General features: G+C 44.8%; 1 protein-coding gene across 2 annotated transcripts in view; it reads left to right on the plus strand.

Moving 5' to 3' along the window:
- Positions 1-16517, plus strand: part of EXOC6B (exocyst complex component 6B) — a 1580787-nt gene that overhangs the window by 1058185 nt on the left and 506085 nt on the right. For both annotated transcript variants that reach the window (XM_078674493.1, XM_078674492.1), the window contains one exon: positions 8420-8493. In XM_078674493.1, coding sequence (XP_078530619.1) covers positions 8420-8493 — 74 coding nt within the window. The remainder of the gene's footprint in view (positions 1-8419; positions 8494-16517) is intronic.

Here is a 16517-nt window from a genome sequence, read left to right on the forward strand (position 1 = left end):
TGTATCTCGAATGTAGTCTCCTGGATCTCCTCCTCGGCCGTTGTGGGGAGCCCCACCGCGCCTTTTCTTGTGCTGCCTTTGCCAATTCCTCTCTCCCCGCCGTTTCCCGACTATTGAGGATCGGTCGCTCCTCCAACCATTGCCACGCGTCGTCCGGGTGGTTGAAGAAGTGTGTCTTATCTTTGTAGATGACTTTGAGCTTTGCAGGGAAGAGCAACATATATTTAATGATCTCAATTTGACTTTCACGGAGTCGAAGGAGCGCCGCTGCTTCTGGACTTCTTGGCTATAGTCTGGGAAGATCATTATGGTTGTGTTCTCCACTCGGATATCGCCCATCTTCCTAGCTTCACGTAAAATTAAGTCTCTGTCAGCGAAGTTTAGGAAACGCGCGATCACTGGTCTGGGTCTTGCTCCCTCCGGTGGTCTCGCTAGGAGCGCCCTGTGCGCTCTTTCAATCACAAAGCATGATGAGAAGCGGGCTCCTGTGAAGGTGTCCTTGAGCCATGCAAGCAGAAACCTCGTCATACTGTTCCCCTCGATTCCTTCTCTAAAACCTACGAATCGGAGGTTATTGCGTCTTGCCCTGTTTTCCGCGTCGTCCACCTTCCAGAGTAGTTGTCTGTGTGACGCCTGATGCTCCGCCATATCTTTCTTGAGTGTCGTGATCGAATCTTCGGCCTCACCAATGCGTGTTTCAGTCTCGGTCACTCTGGCGGAGAGGTTCTTGAAATCCTGTCGCAGGAGTGTGACTTCTGAGCCTACTTCTCCAATTTTAACCTCCAAAGCTGCTCGGGATTCCTGTATGCCCGATCTAGACGCCTGGATTGCTGCTAGTAGCCGGTCTGTGTCAGTGGCTCCCTCCGCTGCAGCACCCGAGGTTTCTTTGGACGTTCTCGGCGCCGTAAAGATGTCCAGCGTGCCTTGTTTGGGGGCCTTGGGTGGGGGGGGGTCTTTTTTCACCATCGTCACTGAGTTAGTGGTATGCCCTGCGTCGAAGCGTGTAGGCCGATCTGTCTCGGTTGCCGTCTCACAGTGAGCCAATTGCGCCGGGTGCTGTCTGTCTCATGTCCGATATCCTTCCCCGGCTCTTTCGTGGATTAGCCCCACCTTTCACGTCCCTGGATGACTGTTCCGCGTGGTGTACTTGCTGGGCGCCCTGGTCTTTCTGATCAGTCTGGCAAAGTCACCTCCGGGTGTGCGCCTCCTCCTGCTCACCCCACCGCCAGTTTCCCGCTTCCTCGGCCTTGCAGGTCTTCTGGAGGTTTGCACTCCTCATGCACTGCTACCCGCCGTAACTGTGGCCGCCATCTTGGTAAAGGTCGGCTGCCTCTGGGCTTTCTGCTCCTGCGACTCCCCCGCTCCGGCCATGCACATGTACCTCTTCTGGGCCGTGGCTGCAGTCGGGACACCAGTCACTCCTTCCGTCGGCACCTCCGGGCTCTTCTCCGGATTTCAGTTTGGTGCCGCGGCCGCCATCTTGCGTAAGGGCGACCCGCGCCCCGGTGCTATCCACCGCCCCGGTGCACTCAGTGTGCGGCCCGGTGCCTTACTTATGCCCAGGTCTGGACGTCAGAAAACCGGGTTCCCTCCGATTCCGGTCACAGTGCACCCCACGACCTTGGGGCAGATGCGCCTCCGGGGTACCTCCGTCCCACTACGGGTCTTTGACCGGTAGGCGAACCGGCTAACACAAGGGTGATTGTGGCTCCCCAGGCTTATCGGGCTTCAGTAGTTAGTCGCGCCGTTCTCCTCCCATGCGGCTAGAAGCGCCCGGTACGATGTTGCAATTTATCGCCGTCCCCTCACCGCGCCGCCATCTTGTCCGGCGTCTTCTCCTCCACCATAGGTGCCGCGTAGAACACAGTTTATCTCGCTCCAGCGGCTCCGCAGTCGCGCTCCGGACCACTCGTTCCCCTCCTGGCGACCCCCGACAGTCTGTAGGCGATTTTCAGCTCGTGGTGGTGTGAAAGTGAGTCGGATATATAGACGTCGGCCGGGAGCTCCCGGGAGACACGTCTAGCCCTGCATGTTGCTGGCCACGCCCCTCAGCTGGTCTATAAGGTTGACTTACAACCATCACCATAAGGGTTGTTTGGACTGGTGCAAGGTGTTCACTAGAATAGTGAACATCATATACCAGGCCAACTTCTCACACAGACCATCACTTTGCCCACCTTCTTCCCATCCCGCATCCATCTAAAGATGAGGAGAGGCTCCACCTTCTGCATTCAAATTGTGTGCTATCATTTTATCTGGATCGCACAAAACAATTCCGGGAGGGTAATCAGCTTTTTGTTGGCGCCAAGAAAGGACGGGCCATGCAAAAACGAACCGTGTTATTCCTTGGCGAAAAAGGAACCTCTAGTAGGGTTGCGCGCCCATTCCACCAGGGCGACTGCAGCCACTACTGCTTTGGAACATGGAGTCCCCCTCAATGACATCTGCCAGGCAGACACGTGGCCATCTTTGCACACATTCACAAAACATTACTGCCTGGATAGCGAAGTCTGGAGAGACGGCTTCTTTGACCGTTCAGTTCTCAAGGACTTTCTGGTGTGAACTTGGTCCGCAGACCCACCTCCGGGGTTGGTATTGCTGGGGTATCTATTCTAAGGTAAGGAATCTATAACTAATAGTCTCTTTCAGATGAACAAGTTACAAATATATCGTTACCGAAGGTAAGTAAGAGACATATATTAGTTATAGATTACTTACTGCCACACCCATCCTCCCTGTTCTGCGAACTGACTTCTAGAGTAAGGGTCTCCCTTTCAGGGCACTAGCTTTGTGCACCAGTGGTTAGTGTCTTGTATGGCTCTGCACTTCTGGCATAGAATGTTGTGTAAAGAACTGACGTCATTGCGCAGGGTCGTCGTCCAAGTAGATACCGCGGTGTCATTCCGGCGATCATGACGCCAACGACCGCTCCCTCACCTGGGGCCGGTCGAGCACATTGCCAGAGTTGGTTACTTTTCCCCTCAGCCTTGCCCTTGAGGATCCTGTGGAATATGTATATTCATCTGGAAGTATTTACATGATGTGATAGAGTTCTTCTCTTTGTAACTACTGTCCTTTTTCGCAGTTTCTGTAATATAAAAAATAGATCCTCCACTGCCTTCTTCTTCGATTGTATCCAATCCTCCATCAACCCCCCCCCCCCCCAGCCAGCTACAGCACATGTTCACTGTATTATTACAAGATTACTTGTGATGATGATATACTCTTCTTCAACCTGGGAGAGAATCGAGAAATAAAACTGAAGGGACGAGCGCTGGCCATTTCCACTACTTGGCTTGCACGTAGATGCTAAGGCAAACAAGTAATGTAACAACGTTAAGGTGTAGAGGGGATAAGACCTAGCAAAACAAAAATGTATGTGGATATTTGGATGGATGGATGAATATCTTACATGTTTGGGTTATTTTAGTGCGGAAAATGCACGCTATAAAAACAATCTCTCACTGGGAGCTGTGATGTTATGGAAAATAGCACCTTTCCCTGTGATGTATGGATTCCATCATGATCGTGACAGCCCCCAAACAACTATGTGCACAGCTTTACCATTGTCATGACTACTATGATAATGCAGCAAAGTTATCTAAAATATGTAGCAAGGTTATCTCATTTGCGTGGCTAAACATTCAAATTATGTGGCACATTCTAAGATAGTATTATTGTTATCCAATTTGAGTTGGAAATATTTTTTGGGGGTAAAAGCTGCAAATTATGCGACAGATTTTTCAGCAATTGCTGTTATTTTGCAATTATGAGGTAAACACTAGTGCCACAAAATCACATAATTCCACTGACCCTCGCCATTTTCCTTTGATCTTACCAACAGTTTATTCCTGAAAGAAAAATAAAACCTAAACGGTCTAATTCCGGTCCGTTCCCAATGTTCGCTGCTGTTTGAAGAAAACCACTTTTTCACGCTAATGTAATTTGAAAAATACATAACTGCGTCCTATCCTATTTCCATCTAGAGGTTCCTGTGAAATGCACACACTACGCAGCCTGTGGCCCGTTGGTTTATGTAATCAGAACACCTCAAAGGAAATATAGAATCATATAACACAGTTACATTATATATAATAAATATATATAGTTTATTTCCCTGTATGTCATGCAAGTTATCCGGCAACCACCATAAATGAGTAGACTTTCGTACCAGCAAAACAACTCAAATAGGTTATCAAACCACTAACAAAAAGGATAAAAGTCATAGCTTAAAGGCCATACACTTTCTAATAAGAGTTTGGTGAAACATTGGGAGAACAAGACCTCCTTTGGGATAACTGCTTATGGAACATGCACCGTGAGATCCCGGAAACGTGAACATGTCTATGGAATGGAGTTCTTGAGAAATGTAACAAAAGGAAGATTTAGCTTTTTTGTAGTCCATTCTATAAATTAAACCTCTTAAGGGTGTGATGCGTTTTTAAATTAACTCAATATTCGATGGAACCATGCAAAAGATTTCGAAATGGACCAGATTCGTGTTGGAAGAAACAAATATGCATTGCACATAATGGTTTTCAGTTTTAAAAAGCTTTGTTTTCTCTTGTCATTGCACCACTGCCCTTTCAATCAGAATGTGTGAATTCGAAAGATTTTGCACGTCCTTACATTTTATTTTCACTGCTGTGTAAGAAAATTGTGCATCTTTCCTAAAACAGTAAAATGAATGTTCCAGTCAATCAATCTCTTCTCTTATGCAGGAAAGTGGTTGCACTTGCCCAATCTAAGATGTTAAAAAAATTAAACATAAAAAACTGCCGTTATTCACAAACCTCTTTTTCCATATGTAGCTGCACGTGTGCCGCTAAGAAGGACTGCAGGTAACAGATGTTAGGATTACCAGGTTATGGTGTTTAGTTAACCGACCTCGGAGGGAATTTGCACCGACTCACAGAAGAATATATGTGAATAAGGTCTTTGCCATAATTTAAAGCATTTCTATTTGTTCTTCGTTTGCTATTGAAATATCATTCTTTTGTTCGTCCAATATTCCTTTACTCCTTTCAACGAATGCTCCATTTTCTTAAGTGATGTTCTTAGCTAGCCCTCCTCTTGGCTTACTTTCTCGTGAGAGGTTTAGCCCCGAGTGTTTCTCAACAGTTTCATCCGTGAAATGTCTTGGAACAGAGGTTGGTGGCCCTTTTCAACCTACCACGGGTGGCCCTGGCCTGAAGGCAAGCTCCAACATTACATTTCTGGCCTGAACACAAGCCTCTCAAACCTTTCAGCTTGACTACATGCTGCTAAGGGGCTCTAGCAGCTGCAAACAGCACTCTTCTTTTCTCCTCCAAGGAAGGGTTGACAGTCCCGTCAACTTGCCCTGTTGCTGGTTAGTGAAATCTGGCAGCCAGTGACACTGTATAAATGGATTGGGAAAGAACACCGGAACCTGGTTCAAAAGTTGAAAACTCTGGCAACAGTGGTCGTATTGCTGCTTTTTTTAAACCCGCCTAAAATGTTGTAGCTTGTTATCTAATAAATTTAAAAAAACTCTTGCATTTCTCTTTTTCATTCTGTATTTATTTTTATATTCGCCAAAGTGATGCTATACAGTACTAAAATTGATATTTTTACTTTTCATACATTTTTTTCCAATTTACTTGTGTGCTATATACGCATTTGTGCATACCGTAGAAATGGTGTATAATGTACGGATTTAAGTCACTCCTAAATTCAAGGGCTGTGAGTTTTTTACTTTCTGCTCCTAGTTCACAAAACGTTTTATTTATACAGTTGTAATATTTTCTCCAGTAGGTTATCATTTGAGGACATTTCAGACATTTTAGGAATTCCTAAAATGTCAGGAGTACCCCTGAAAATCTGCTACTGCTGCAGACTCACTTCTTACATTGGTTAACAGAAATGTAAAAGGTGTATTTTTGTACATGCAGAAATGTGATGCAAAATGGCTGTTGTACTTCAAAATCTCATGGTTTCCCTTGTTCTCCCTTTCTCTATATCAGTATCCATTTCAGTTGTATTCCTTTCTGATACCCACCTTCAAATGCAAATATTCCTGCCCTTGTCAAACGCGTTTTTAGTGGGATCTGCCCCCAAATTGGTAGCGAATAGCTGCAAACTTGTTTGAGGGTGTTAAACATCTTTATTTATCTTCTTATTTATTTTATATACACGCCCCCCTAAGAATACTAGGGGTGGTCACACAGACATTCCATCATACTTGCCGAGTTTCTGCCTGTACAAATCGTAGTTGTGTGGGTAAAATCCCACCGAATTAGGGTCTTTTATTTATCGTCACAAATGTTTTGGGCCCTTTTTTTGAGCAAATGTAAGAGTTAAGCATATTGAGTTAATTATTATGAATTTGCCTAAAATGGTTTCTTCCTAGCTGTACTTCACTTTTCTTCCTTCATAAAACAAGCCGGTGCTATCTGGCTATATACAGTAATCTAAAGACAGAGACATTTGGAGGTTTTGTTTTTATGTATTATTCTTTCTTCAGTTCTTCTCCTAATATGGGACAATATTTCCCACTGGATTGCAAGAACATCATACTGGTTTGTGCCAGCAATCACGGTTTAAAAGTAAACTTATATCTTGGTTCTGTGTTACCTAAAATGTATTTGCAATATTTTAAAGTATTCCAGTGACTTTCAATATTTTAAAAATTACTCAGTTTGTTTAAATACTATATATTAAATATATATATTGAATACTATATTTTTAAGTTGATTGTTTTACTAGCCAAGACAATTTTATACAGTTATGACACCAGCGGCGTAGCTTGTACTCCCTTTAACTATTGAATCAAATGAATGTAAAAAATAAAACAGTAATGTTAAATGATTTGTAAAATTGAAAATCCGATAGATTTTTCTCTTCATTTTAACTTAGTTATTGTAGTAACATGAACCCGTCAGATGTATACATTTACATTGCTCATTACAGATTTTTTTTTTTTTTACAAAACCTTGTCAAAGGGTACTCTGTAGCATGTGCATATTCATGTAAGCAGAGCTAATCCGCAAAAATCAATGGCGGATGTCAACAAAGCATGTTTTAATGTTACAGAAATTGTACTCTTTGCTTGAGCTATAGTACACTACGTGTTGAAGCTGCATGCTAATGGGAAGTTATCATTTTGGATTGGATGCTGACTTACTACATTTTTCATTAATTATGTAGGAGAAATAAATCAAAACCCCTAGAACACTATCAAAAATTCTGAAGAAAAACCTGATTTTGACAGGAACCTCTGTGATGATTAGATAACAAACTTATGTGATGAAATGCGGAAGAAGTTACACATTTTATATTAATTATCTAGGAGAAATAACTCAAAACCCCTGTAACAGTGTCAAGGGTTCTGAAAAAACCCTGATTCCGACAGCCACATCTGTCACGATTAGAGAACAAACTCGTGTGATGAAAGGGAAAGAAGTTCCATTTTCAATCATGTTGACTCGTGCTAAAATTAAAGGTGTACCGAAGTTACTATTGTTACAGCCAACATCCTGTATTCTTTGCAGTTTCACAACTCAGTGAATATAATCCAGATTTCGGTCTGAAAAGCCGTCCTTCTGCCCAACAATGCATGAAGCCATCTCAGAGCGGTTATTTGGTTGACTATTAACACCTAAGAGCAATACATTAAAAACAAAAATGCGTTCAGCTAACCTTATGGTTGTCTCAAAGATTAGCTCTGTGTCTCTCTCCTTCTCCCCTACTCTATTTTGCCACTTTTACATTTAAGCTCTTGGGGTATCTTTAGATACAAGCCCATTTACAAACAATGAAGCCTTTAGAGAATGCATCGGCTGTGCTTGCTTCACTTAAGGGATGCCAGCTTAGCTTGCAAGTGATGCAGCGTATCAGAAGATGCAAATATTCTGCGTGCATTTAATTAATGATGCGGCGGGGAAAATATTTTTGATAAATGTCTCTGGGGTAAGGTGGCAGGCGTGAAATTATAAAATTCCTTAAGCAGCCCCAAATCTAAAAAGCTTTCCGAACTGAAAAGGGTTTCACAGCTGAACATTTTATTGTTTGAATAGGGGAATGTGTTGAGGGGGTGGGGGGGTGTTAGGTAGGGAACCATTTTTTCTTACTCATTCCTCCATTACCCCCACCTTTCCTTTTCTGGAGAGTTGTTTGCCCATTCAAAAACAAATACTCCGAAACGCAGTGCGACCCATGGGAATACATTTCAGGTCGAATTAGTACAGTTTCCTTCCTGTCAGGATGGTGGAATTAATGGTGTTTTGATGATACAAATTTTGAAGGGCAGACAAAGAAGCTGACTGGAGGGAGACCTGACTCCTTTAGAAGTGTGGTCCTCCTCGCTCGCAGCCTCTCTTGTCCTCCCTGTCATCCGTCTGCCAATCTCCCTGTCCATGGTTAGTTAACGATGCTTTTCATCCTCTGTTCTTTCCCACAGGGTTTGCCAGATCCGGGCCAGTGCCTGGGTTCCAAGGGGACACGCTGCAGTTGGCCTTCATCGACTTGAGACAAGTAAGGCTTTGTTTTTTAGTTTTTTGTTTTTCTTTTAAGATGTGTGACTGAAGACCATCAGGTCTTAAGGAAAGAGCGAAGGGGGCTGCTTGGGGGGAGGAACAGCTGGGGAGGGGGCTTGCAGAAGATCAGACGGCTGCTTGATGATTCTCCCTAGAGACCTCTATTTCCATGCTATTGAAGCCATTGCTTTGGGACCTTTGTGAGATACCTGGATAAGAGTAGGGAGGCAGGATGATGCTGTGGCGGTTAGAAGTGAATGACATACGAGATGCCAAGTGATAAGCATTGCACTTTAGGGGTTGGCTTTTCCAATATAGGAACAGATTGCTTAGCCAGCTCTGAAAACAGACACTAAACAGGTCCTCAGAACATAAGGATTAGTTATGCAGAGATCGCCCCCATGATACTTTTTTTTGTTAGCAGCTAACGCTTGGGAATTGTAGGGGGCATACAAAAGATTTAGATTTTGCAGTTTATAGTGGACTTTTGTTTAGTTAGTTGCACTTAACCGAAAAATAAATTGATGCTGATATTAATGTATATGACGACTTGCTCCTCCTAGAGCAGCCAGCAACCCGTTTCCAATTTTAATTCAGCTCTATTCCTTTGATATAGCCAATACTGCTTGCAATTAATCTAACTTTTTGGAGGGTTGGGTACGTGACTCACGGTTGATTTTGCCAATATTTTAATGGTTGGTAAGAGCATCACTGCAAATTTAAATATCCCATGCCCTTCACCTTTATCGCCTGTCCATCAGTATAACTGTACTTTCATGTTCAATCAGTGCACATTTGCTTTTTGCATGTGTCATTTTTTACCGCCAACTGAGCATATTTATTTTATTTTTAGTGTAAATCGTTAGAATTAATTGCCCAAAAAAGTATATATATTTTTTTAATTTTGAAAACTGTCAAGCTGGCAGAATATTTTGTCAGCTTTGTGTTAATGGGTTTAATAAATATTCTCGTATATGTTTTATAAATCTGAGGCAGATTGGAATGATTTGTGTGATGCTACGAAGTTTGCTTATCTGTGTTAAACACTTTAGGTCAATTATTTCTCAAAGACAACTATTTTAATAGCAGTTAAGTGGTAGATCTTCTAACTTTACAAGTCATAACGTTTTAAAGCCCTAATATATTGTCACTCCTGAAGTTCTGTTTTTTTCTGCTTTAGCAATAAATAATTCTTTGTCCTGTTTTGTCTCTTTAAAAAATTCTGTACATTATTTTCTCAGTGTCGAAATTCTAAAGAACTACCAAAAAAAACTTGCTTCCAGTCTCAAATTAAGGCGTCTGATGAGTATGTTTTGTTAATTTGCCACTATCATGGAAATATGGCTGTGCAGTATATTTGACGTTTGCATTCTAAAAGTATATCGTTTACGTTACGAGAGAAAAAGGTCTTTAAACTAAATTCTTGGCCCTTTAGGTGCCTCAATCCCTGTTTTCACTGTACAAGTAGTATGTTACCTTAATGACACCTTGCACCCCGACACTTATGAGCACAGCACGCCTACCACGCTGCTTCACTTTCCACTGCTTTTTCTTTAACTTCACTTATTAAGCATTTAATTAGAAAAACAATTTAAGTTTGTTTAGGCCTTTAAATTACTCTGATGTAGTGCATAATTTATGCTTCATAATATTTCCGTTGGAGTTGTTTGAGTCTTGCATGGTTTTATTGGAGCGTGTTGGCTTTTGCAGATTCCAGTTAATTTTTAAGCAGCCAGTGCAGTATCTTTCATAAGCAAGAACGACGATTTAATAATAGTGTGTTGAAGACGGTTCTTTTTTGCTGATTTCAAACTTTCGTAGTCTTTGACCCTTAGTGATTCAAATATTGTCTTGCAATGCAGTTAATGATAATTTTTTATGCTTATGTTTTCCTTACTGTATTTTTGTAGTGTAAAAGAAATTCAGTAATGAAGGCTAGATTAGTCGTAGGCGAAAACCGGTGTCATGCAATGACAGAAACTCATGTTTACAGCATGTTTACATATAGAGAACCCCATTGATAAACTAGCCTACTGTTTTCCAGCTATTGCTTCACATCCCTTAAACATTTGATTTGTGTCAGTTGGATGGGAATGTCCCTGAACAATGAATTGGTGTGTACCCATTGCCTCACTGCATGTGGAACCTAAACGCTAACTTTTTGTTTGGCCCGGTCGTGCAGTCACACTAATCTCGAATGGTCACAGGCAGCATATATGTGGTAGTAGGATTGTGTGTGAGGTGAGAATCTGTGTTCTGGGACCAGTGGGATCCATTTTGGATAGCCCCTGGTTTACCAGCTTGGCTCAAAATTGAAGATTGATACAGCTTCCCAGTGCAAGTCTATCGTCTGGATGGTGGCGAGCGAGACACTAAAGTGAGGTAGGATGGGGATTGCGGTTAGTTCTTCCTAAGGACTGCAATTTGGTTTATAGTTCGTGTCACAGTAGGGACTGCAGTTTCTATTGTTCAAAGTGAGCACATATCCAGTCAGGGCCTGATCTTTTTTCTGTCCCTTATTACTGCCTCAATAAAACTAATGTAAGTAGGTATAGAGATCGGACACTTAATTTTACCCTTGTCTTGGGGTCTCCTTTCTGGAACCAATATTATCGCAACCGGCAGTGAGATCTATTATTTTGCAGAAAGGATGTGTCTTCTAGAGAATCCAGAAGAGGTGCCATTTCAAGCTTATGACACATGCCTACAAAGACCTCCACAGCCAAGGACCAGCACACAAGATCCACCTCCTAAATTTCCTGATGTGCAGTGCTCACTATTCTAGTGATCACTATATATCAGTCCAAACAACCCTTATTGATGATTGGTTGTAAGTCAACCTTATAGACCAGCTATCCTAGTAGCATGGATACGAGCAGTCTAAGGCTAAGACTCTAGAGGGCGTGTTAAGCCAGCTGTTTTACCATCACATTACCCCTTGAACACCCAGTGAAAGGACACCACACAAGTGTTATGAAAATAAACAGTGTATTTATTAGAATCACAACAACCCTGTACTCTTTATGAGGACAGGGTGCTAGGCACACAACAAAACTCTTACGAAAATACTTAAGTTAGCACGTTATACACAAATGCCCGAGGGGCACGAAAAACCATATACTTTAAAAGTGGAATGCGAATTACTAGCAGGTAAGTAACGGTTCTAATAGGCTTTGGAATCGCTAGGACTGGACTAGGGAATCGTTAGATTACTACTAGGAGACCCAGGGGACTCGGGTGCAGAGTGTGCACTCTCACGCGGGATGCGGGACAAAGTCTATGGAGGCTAGTAAAGGCAAAGTTAGTGTTCACGGGCGAACCCGACCTGGTAGGAAGAAAACGACAGTGGATCCTGACCCTAGGATAGTGAGGCTATGCTGGGACACCGAAGTGCCGAAGTTACCTAGCCCAGGGGCTGCAGCTGCATAGGTCTGAAAAGACGTCGGGGATCTCGTTGCCGGACCGGGAGCCTGGAAGGAAGAAGTTGCTGGCAGGCGACCAGTGAAGAAAAGTTCGATGGATCCAAGCCTGGATCAAGGAAGAAGAAAACCTGAAAGCAGAGGGGACCAAGTTCTTGAATCACTAGCCAGTGATTAAGTGGGCACCAGGATGGCACCGGGCGAAGTCACCGCAGTCAGGTGAGTGGGCGCTGCTGGGCTCTGCAGTCTCTCGGACCAGGAGGCGTTGTCGGCGACCAGGATGGAGGTGCGAGCTGTCCCACGAAGGTTCTTGCTGTCGACGTCGCTGGACCCAGGATTGGGCAACAAGTCTTGGCAAATGCAAGGCCCACGCGGTGGACCTAAAATGGCGTCTTGGGTGGACCAGGAGGGTCCAGGGTACTTCTCCGATGGAGGGAAGCAAGGGCCAGTCTGGAGCAACCAGACCAGCAGCAGAAATGTCGTCGGGCGTCGTCAGGAAGGCCACAAGCCAGCGGGCTAGTAGCCAAACAACGCGGTGAGCAGTAAAAAGCAGAAGGGCCCCACGCAGATCGTGGAGATGCTGGGGGGCTGCTCTTCGGTGCTGGAGCTGCTCAGGGTGGGGGCTTCTCGGACCCCAAAGCACTCACCAGGAATTCACTCGGCGGGCTTGTTGTTCAGAAGTCGTGCAGTCTTGAAGATGGCCGGTCCCTCGAGGTCTCGTCACACCCACGAATCTCAGCGTGACTGATGATGCAGGTAGAGGTCAGAGGTGCCAGGGAAGCTGGTTCTCGTCGAGCTGGGCAGTCGGATTCCGGAGGAAGGACTTGCAGCAGACCGCAGTGTTCTTAGATGGTGCCTGCGGGTGCAGGGTGACTACTCCTTAGTCACAAGGGAGAAATCTTAGGAAGAAGTCTTGAGTTCCTTTCGCAGAAAGTAGTTTCAGGATTCAAAGATGATCTAATTTGGAAGGGGGCCAGTTCCTACCTTTATCCTGTAAAAGGGGGCTGGCACGCGACTAAGTCCCCCCCTATGGGTGGGACTAGGAGGGGGGTGGTTACACCCACTTCCTTGGCGGGCTTTTCCCCAGCACAGGGTCTGGAGTGACCCTGGAACTGGTTCCAGCCAGCCTATGCACAGTGAGCACCGGGGTGCCACGTGCAGTCACCTTCCTCTAAAGCCCTGCCTACCTACAATACACAAAACCCTGTCTGGGACGGTGCTGGCACCGCCCCTGGCAGGAAACCCTTTGTCCCTATCTCCTGCTCTGGGAGGACTCCCAGCAGCAGGAGGGCAGACTTGTGTCTCGGTGGCAGCATCCATTTTGTGGATGCTAAGGCTCTGTCTGACTTTAACCGGGGTTAGGGGTTACATACATGTCGTGTCCCTCTAGAAGGGTGGAATGCTAACCCCGTCGCCAGAATTGGCGAGGGGTTAGTATTCCAATTCGTATGACACCTTACTCGACATGTTTTGATAAAGCGATACCAGAGTTGGCACATAACCGCGAGGATTATAATGCACTTAAGAGTATATGGTATGCGATATCATGGAAACGGCTAAGGGATGGATCCCGAAAGCCGCAGACAGGCTCAGCTCATGCCAGAGCACCATCTCACACGATTCCAAGCACTCTGCCTTCAGGATTGTTAAGGCCTGCCATAGGAGTGACTGATAGGAGATCTATGTGTCCATTTTAGGGTTAGATATAGGTATACTATATCTAAAGCAAAGGGTGAGTACACCACCTTGCCCCAGCTGTCGTGCAGCCAGTTGTGTCAGTTTTAGTTAGTCAATCCAGGGGTGGCACAATACATGCTTCAGCCCCTGGGAGACTTCTGGGTGCACCTCAGCCCTGGGTACAGGGACTTGGAGAGGGCCCAGTGCCAATTCAGTACCTAAGTACAATTTGGATAGAGAGAACAGCTAGGCTGTGGGTCTGATTAGCAGGCCCACAGCCAGGGAAAGTCCTAAACCAGTGCAGCAAAAAAGCAAAAATCTGGGTGATCATAGGATTGCAGACCCTACTCTCCTACATTTACGTTACGAGAGAAAAAGGTCTTTAAACTAAATTCTTGGCCCTTTAGGTGCCTCAATCCCTGTTTTCACTGTACAAGTAGTATGTTACCTTAATGACACCTTGCACCCCGACACTTATGAGCACAGCACGCCTACCACGCTGCTTCACTTTCCACTGCTTTTTCTTTAACTTCACTTATTAAGCATTTAATTAGAAAAACAATTTAAGTTTGTTTAGGCCTTTAAATTACTCTGATGTAGTGCATAATTTATGCTTCATAATATTTCCGTTGGAGTTGTTTGAGTCTTGCATGGTTTTATTGGAGCGTGTTGGCTTTTGCAGATTCCAGTTAATTTTTAAGCAGCCAGTGCAGTATCTTTCATAAGCAAGAACGACGATTTAATAATAGTGTGTTGAAGACGGTTCTTTTTTGCTGATTTCAAACTTTCGTAGTCTTTGACCCTTAGTGATTCAAATATTGTCTTGCAATGCAGTTAATGATAATTTTTTATGCTTATGTTTTCCTTACTGTATTTTTGTAGTGTAAAAGAAATTCAGTAATGAAGGCTAGATTAGTCGTAGGCGAAAACCGGTGTCATGCAATGACAGAAACTCATGTTTACAGCATGTTTACATATAGAGAACCCCATTGATAAACTAGCCTACTGTTTTCCAGCTATTGCTTCACATCCCTTAAACATTTGATTTGTGTCAGTTGGATGGGAATGTCCCTGAACAATGAATTGGTGTGTACCCATTGCCTCACTGCATGTGGAACCTAAACGCTAACTTTTTGTTTGGCCCGGTCGTGCAGTCACACTAATCTCGAATGGTCACAGGCAGCATATATGTGGTAGTAGGATTGTGTGTGAGGTGAGAATCTGTGTTCTGGGACCAGTGGGATCCATTTTGGATAGCCCCTGGTTTACCAGCTTGGCTCAAAATTGAAGATTGATACAGCTTCCCAGTGCAAGTCTATCGTCTGGATGGTGGCGAGCGAGACACTAAAGTGAGGTAGGATGGGGATTGCGGTTAGTTCTTCCTAAGGACTGCAATTTGGTTTATAGTTCGTGTCACAGTAGGGACTGCAGTTTCTATTGTTCAAAGTGAGCACATATCCAGTCAGGGCCTGATCTTTTTTCTGTCCCTTATTACTGCCTCAATAAAACTAATGTAAGTAGGTATAGAGATCGGACACTTAATTTTACCCTTGTCTTGGGGTCTCCTTTCTGGAACCAATATTATCGCAACCGGCAGTGAGATCTATTATTTTGCAGAAAGGATGTGTCTTCTAGAGAATCCAGAAGAGGTGCCATTTCAAGCTTATGACACATGCCTACAAAGACCTCCACAGCCAAGGACCAGCACACAAGATCCACCTCCTAAATTTCCACCAGCCACCCAGAAACCTCTGCTCCGCTCACCTTGCCCTTGCACTGACACCGCGCATGCACCACTGCTTAGACGGAGGATGATCCTTCTCCCGCCAAATCCTGGAACGATCTTTACTTCCATCTTCGAACATCACTCTCAATGGCTGACTTTAAGAAGGGACTCAAGACCTGGCTCTTCGACTGAGACCCTCAGCCCAATGCCTGAGCACCCTCATGGGTGATAAGTCGTGCTATATAAGCACAGTTTGATTGAGAGCCAGAACATGTGGACCACCTATACCCTTCTTTATTCCCATTCCTTTTGACAAAGCAAGAGAGTGTTCTGTAGAGTACTTGGACTGCTGTGTGACCAGGGCTTTTGCCTGTGTGATAGCCAGACTCCCTGGGGGATGAGGGTGGAGGGGAGGGTGGCGAGACCTCACCTAAAAGGTGCACTTCTTGCCAGAGGAGCTGAGGGTCTGCTCAGCACATAGAAGTCTGCTTTCTTCAAAACCGAAGGAGAGTGCCTGGCCATGCGGTAGGAGAGGCTGCCCAGGAGGAGAAGCCAAACAAGATCCCGGTGAGAGGAATACCCAGTAGATACTGACTGTGGGACCGAAGCCAGGAGTGACCCATGTTGTGTGGAGTCTAGGCCAGTCGCGGCTCGCAGGTGGGGGGGATTTATAAATTTTTAAAAAACGCATCTTATTGGGACCCGCGCTGCCTCCACTCCTGGCCGAGTCCTGTGTTTTCCTGCTGCTTTCCTGCTCTCCTGCCTCCGGCAAGAACAGGAAGCAGGCAGCCTTCCCCCCTCCTGTAAGCCAATCACAACGCTGCAATGGCAGCGTTGTGATTGGTGGGGACAGCGCCTATGGGGAGGCCATTTTCTCTAGAAAATGCAGAGTGCGCATGACTGGTTTGGTCAGCCCCAGAGGACCAACCAAACAGGGCCCACAGCATTGGGCAAGCCACTCCCACCCGCCTGCCCCCAACCAGACACACCCTTCTGCTTTCTCACAGCGTGAGAAGCAGAAACGTAAGATGGTATTTAAAATATCATTTTATGTTCCAGCTTCTCGCACTGAAGAAAGCAGTGGGGTGACGCTCCTCCGCCCTAATGAAGGAGCCGCTCCTGGTCTCTCGGTCCCCCTGAGCAGTTCCCATTGTGAACTGCACAAAGCTACACAATTGAGAAGCAACATTCTGTCTTCTG

The sequence above is a fragment of the Lissotriton helveticus genome, chromosome 2_1, assembly GCF_964261635.1.
Source record: "Lissotriton helveticus chromosome 2_1, aLisHel1.1, whole genome shotgun sequence".
Lineage (NCBI taxonomy): Eukaryota > Metazoa > Chordata > Amphibia > Caudata > Salamandridae > Lissotriton > Lissotriton helveticus.